We start from the raw sequence: 5,768 nt of genomic DNA on the forward strand, positions 1-5,768 counted from the left end.
AAAAAAATTGCAACATGCAAAACTTTGTTTTACAGAACAGTCTGAGAAAGTTCTATGTAGAGAACAGAAATGGAGATCTTCCAAACCACCTGTGGCAAAAGTCAAGTTAGGGCTTGATTTGGAACAACATGAACTTAGTGCTATACTAGAGGTAGACACACCGAAGAGTTACAACATTTCTTTTGCAGGTAAAATATATATATATGTGGATAGAAAATATATAATAAATGCTGCTGTTCCTGAGAAATACAGATTGGAGGAAATTAATCTTTTCTGAAGAGTCTTTGAAATGATTGATCATGAAATAATGCTGATACTGTTGCCTTTTTTTTAAGGCATAATTTATATACTAGCAAAGTGAGTTATAGTTGAGAAAAGCTTATCCTGTCAGTGTCTGTCTAGAAAAACATAATTGAAACAAAAATTCACCAAGAAAAGAAAATTCACCATAGTTCCATGACTTAAGTTCCCTGTTGATTTTTCTGTTGGGTGGGGTCTGTGTTAGTAGACAATTGTACAATAATTGTAAAGAGAACCATCAGAGTTGATGGAAGGTGTTTAAAGGCTTAGCTTTTGAGCATATCAAGAAGATGAGTGTGAAATCTTTTAAATAAGGAGTTAGTATCAAATTTCTAGACCATCTAGACCAAGTTTTTAGACCCATTTTTTGGGTTTTTTCAATTACAAAACGCTCTTTGTAAAAAATTTCAGAGGTTCATCTTAATTCATCTTGGCATTTGTCTTGAGCAAAATAATGAAATGAAACAGCTGATATGGGACGTTTTTTAATTAAAGAAAAGTAATTAATGCTAGTCAGCATCAGTTTATGCAGAATAATTCTTGTTAGACCAGTTTGGTATCTTGATTAGACAACAAGTTTTGTTGGTGAAAGTTTTGATTGAAGAATATATTTATATTCTGAAAAGCACTTGACTTAGTCTTACATATCTTAATTTAAAAAAAAAAAAAAAAAAAAAGATTAGAAACCAAAATACATACCAAAAAAGTTTTATGAAATATTATCCTGTGGAATTCTAGAGTAGGGAATACTCATTTGCTGTGTAATCCCATTATGATCCACAGGTGATTTATTCCTATATTATCTAACCATTGGTCATGGTAGGTAGTAAAAAGTGGGACTTGAGTTTTCTATTGGATTGGGTGGCCAAAAAGGGATGTTGTGTGGGTTGGGGAGAAAAATCTTTAAGCCAGAGCAGAGAAGTTATATTGCCTCTGGATTTGGAAAAATTACTGGAAGTTTTGGTGGATTTGCTATGTGGAAAAATTTGTTTGAATCTTTTTGGAAGAAATATTTTAGTTGAGTTAAGAATTATTTTGTGAGATGTCTATGACCTGCATAATCTCTCAACCTGTATAATCCATAAACTGTGTAATACAAAGGTTTTTATTGACCTGATATGGCTAACTTTATTAAAATGGAGTACTGTATGAATTCAGCAGGTTATTTCTGTAGAACAGAATGTGCGTCAGTGTTTTTCATGAAGTGCAAAACACTGCATTTCTATACCTAAACTGATTACAAATGTTTTAAATTCAGATAAAACAGATTCTGGTGGAGAATCTTCTCCCATTTCGACCATTGGGCCGTTTGGATATGTGAAACATTACAGTCATGCTCTCCATGAAGAAGGCAGGTTACCTTCGAGCATAACAAACTACAAGGAACCAATCTCTAATGGAAGTCCAAGGCAAAGTAAACAGTCAAATAGATTATTACAAGAGGTGCTAATGATGACTGCTGAAAATTCATATGATTCAGGTGAGGAAATCCTCTTCCTTCAAGGAATTATGTGAATACCATTTAGCACTGCTAATTTTACTGCTAGCTATTTGTAGCATATGGCCTGACTTGTTAAAGAACATGCAGTGCTATTTAGATACTGTTTAAGTGTAAAAAAGGGTGCTTCAATAAGCATGTGTCTCAGAATGACTGAGTTTTTATCTTTTTTCTTTTTTTGGTGATCCATTACCATTCTAGTAACAAAAGTCCACACTGCAGTAAACTTCATTGCTGATCAACAGTTTCTCATCCAAGGCATGTGCTTTGTATCTGTACCTTGTAGAATTGTCTGTAAAGAAACTTCTTTTGTACTACCTGATTGTCCTGCCCTTACCAGCAGAGTCCCATGCATGCGTAAGGAGAAAACTGCTGTAGAAGCCGCACAAACTGCTGTAGAAGCCACAGGTGCGCTTTCCTCCTGAGGGAGGGTATCTTCTGCCCAGACTGGGGGGTGTTAAGGTTTGCAGCTTCATCAGGTGGGAACCTGTTTCGAGCAGACCAGTGGTATGCCTGATTCAGTGTGTCAGTGATTCCTTGTGTCAACACAACGGAAATTAATGCTTAAAGAGAACTCTGGAGTGTTAACATACTAATATAGATGTCCACTGAAAGATCAATGTATATAAGAAATTGCTTAAAAATAGAGTCGAGACAAAAAATAGAAGGCTGAGTGTTACCTTTAGCTCAAAGAAACAGTTTTGAAAGAATCAGCTGTTAGTTGTGACAGAAATAAAAATAGTGCAGTAATGTAAGGATTACTTTAGATCTGATCTTTTCTGTTCATCTGTGAAGAGCTTTTATTAGAGGATGGACTGTGTCCATATGTGACAAAGTTAGTCCAATTCCATAAATTAAACCAGGTTGTTTTGGTTATTAAAAAAAAAAGTTGTTTTTGTTATAAAGTGGTTTTGATATGAAATATCTTAGTGTAGTATCTTTTTACACTAGTATTATATATGAACTTACAGGTTTATGTAAGAGGATTAGGAAGCTTCATGTGAACATCTATATTTAGTTAAAAAAAACCAAACCAAAACAAAGCTTTCTGTCATTATGTATTTAATTGTCTGCTTGAGCAGTTCAACAACCAAAACTGTCAACAGTATCTTTGTAATTCGAAGGCTGTGAAGCACTCTGTGGTACTTTCGGTAACTAGTGCAGTATCTTCAGCAAGAAAATCTACAGTCCATGTTAAATATAAAGTTTCTGAAGGGGAAATTTAAGGTGCATTTTAAGCTGTTGCTTATGATAGTAGCTTTTTTAATTTTTGGGTTCTTTAAAATTTTTTTTGCTACTTGATTCTAACCAAAACATGTTTGCAGTTTTCCCATGTTTTCAAGATATAATTGTGTCTCTAAAGGTGAGAGCAAATGAGTGCTTTGTACGTGTGTTCTTTGACCTTATTCTTTGAACTTATGTTCTTAGTGGTTTGTACCTTTGACCAAATAATATAAAGCTTTACAACTTATGAGTTGTACTGCTTTCGTGATTACAGAACCACTAGATGTGCACAAATCCTATTAATCACTGCTCTCACGCTTTTTCAAAATAAAGCATTATAGATAAAAAGGTAAAAGTATACAGGTTCTTAATAAGATAAACTTGGTAAATTGGCTTGGATATTTTATCAACAAAGGTGACTTGTCCTTGGGTAGCAGGTGATTTTTGTTTTTTAATTTCTATAGTTAGCTGTATTTCTTTGTTCCAAGAAAAATAACTTTAACCCTCTCAAATTTAGAAGCAAACATGTCTGAACATAAAACAGGTCTTAAGGACTGCTTCTGGTTAGTGGAGGATGAATCCCTATGTCCAGCATTGAGTGGTTACAAGTGCTACACAAACTGATCAGCTGGTTGGCAGGCAGAGAGGACAGGTAACTGTTAAAGTGATGTTGTAGTAAGTGCCACCAGTGAGGCTAAGATACAGATTGCTCTTTCTTACCATGCCACTGATATATGACGAGTTAAGAACTTTGGACACTCAATATTTCTTCTTCCCAATCCAATTTGATTAAAATGGGCTAATAGAATGCAAATTGTTAATGTGGAATTGCAGAGTAACCCTACAGATGAGACAGGCAGTTTGGTGGCATAAACCTCATTTCCTTAGGAAGTCAGCCTGAAAATAGTGACTAGATCTGATACATATGTCTCTTTCACAGTTCTCCTTCATTACGTATCAACAGGCTTGTCGCTCTTTATTCAACTTCATCTTTAATGGTCCCCTCAAGCAGTGTTCCAGATGTGATTATCGTCATGTATTGCTACCCTATACAGAGATGTTATTCCAAGCATGATTATTTTTTGTATGATCCAAGCTAACCTAAGATTTCAATTTATTTTTAGTAATCCCAAATATTTCTCCATAATTCATTGTTGTGACAGATTGTCTTATCCATCACTGTTTTAGCCAAACTAGCGTGGAGTACAACTTTTTTTTGTTTATCTGCATGGTTGGATTTGGACTAATACTTGTTTTTATATTGTCTTCACTCAGTAATTTGTCATTCAGTCTTTTGTTTTCAAATTGCAGCCTAAAATAATTGCTGCTATTTTACTGCAATTTGTGTTGGGAAAAAAATGCATTCTGGATATTACAACCTCAATTTTTAAATACAAATTCTTTGTAACAGTGTGGTGGTTAGGAGGTTAAAACATGAAAGTCCCATGTCGATGTCAGGAAGCTGTGAGGAACAAGAAAACCTTGCACTATTATTTTGGAGGGAGGAGAGAAGAATAAAACCCCCTCTTTTATGAGTCACCAAATACAGTTGGTTTTTTTTAAGGATATTAATGTAAGAAAGTCAAGAGATATAAGCATGTTGTATTTTTAATTAAATAATTTGGTTTATAGCATGAAATTGCTACTATTCATCCCTTGTATTAATATCACAAGAACAATGCAGGTTATTACAGTATAGTAATGAAACATTTGTAGCATAGCTCTCCATAGAATTCATATACAAAAGAGTATTAAGTGCTTGAATCTCATCTCATATGTATCCTAAATTACCTGTCACGCTGATATCCTTTAGAAAATAAAATAATTTATTTCAGAAAAATATTTAATCTTGATGTAAAGGTATTGGGGAAATAGAGAATTCTTTGGTATCCTGTTCCAGCATTTAATTTTTTATCAAATTATAAAATAAATGGTCTGTTTCCAGTTTCTGAATGTCTGACAGCCATTTGGAGCCACTGCTTCTTGTTACTATTTTCTTTGAGTTTAGAAATCTTTTGAATTGTGCATTTTTTCTCCTAAGGAGATATTTAAATACTAAGAGATATGATTGCAGTTTTCATGCTGATACAAGGAATTTTCTTCAAGGCCTTGCTCATTCTCAGGATCCTCTGTCTCCCATGTTCTGCTCCAAAGAAGAGCAGACTTCTGCAGTGTGTCTAGACTCAGTCGCACTACTGCCACATCCAACCAAGGGAGCTTGTTGCCACCTTGTTCTACTCAAACCTTAGAAGTTGTCTTTCCTGTGAACCTGAAGACCTTTGTCATGTACTTCTAGAAAAGGGATCAGAAGCCAGTGTTCTGTGCTCTTACATTTATCATTTTATCTATATTGGAACACTGTTGTTTAACAGACCCAGCTTTGCAGAAGGTTGAGGTAATTTTTACTGTTGCAGTGCTACTACATTTCTTTACCGTTCTTCCATTCTTCATATTACTTGCAAACTCTGTTGCCCATAGCTCTGTTCGGTTACTGACCAAAATGTCGTAACATTTCCCAGCAAGTCGGGCATACCATTTCTCAATTTTAGCGACAATAAACTGCATTTCAGTCTGCAGGAAATTTGAAGAGAAGCAAGTGCATTGCAAGTGGAAGTACTGGAGCCTTTGAGTTAACATTATTCCAAGACTGGAGAGACAAACTAAATTTGTATAGGCACAGAAAAAAAGAAAGAAGGATGCTATTGGCCCAGGTGGCCAAGAAGGCCAACACCATCCTGGCCTGTAT

General features: G+C 34.9%; 1 protein-coding gene across 1 annotated transcript in view; it reads left to right on the forward strand.

The window, feature by feature from the left end:
• Positions 1–28: 28 nt before the first annotated feature.
• The window catches only part of LOC104075841 (centrosomal protein KIAA1731-like), a gene marked incomplete at its 5' end in the record, with an annotated part of 21,428 nt that continues 15,688 nt past the window's right edge, over positions 29–5,768 (forward strand). The window contains 2 exons of the mRNA XM_009576502.1: positions 29–188; positions 1,559–1,780. Of these exons, the coding sequence (XP_009574797.1) occupies positions 29–188; positions 1,559–1,780 (382 nt within the window). The remainder of the gene's footprint in view (positions 189–1,558; positions 1,781–5,768) is intronic.

The sequence above is a fragment of the Fulmarus glacialis genome, unplaced genomic scaffold, assembly GCF_000690835.1.
Source record: "Fulmarus glacialis isolate BGI_N327 unplaced genomic scaffold, ASM69083v1 scaffold39420, whole genome shotgun sequence".
Lineage (NCBI taxonomy): Eukaryota > Metazoa > Chordata > Aves > Procellariiformes > Procellariidae > Fulmarus > Fulmarus glacialis.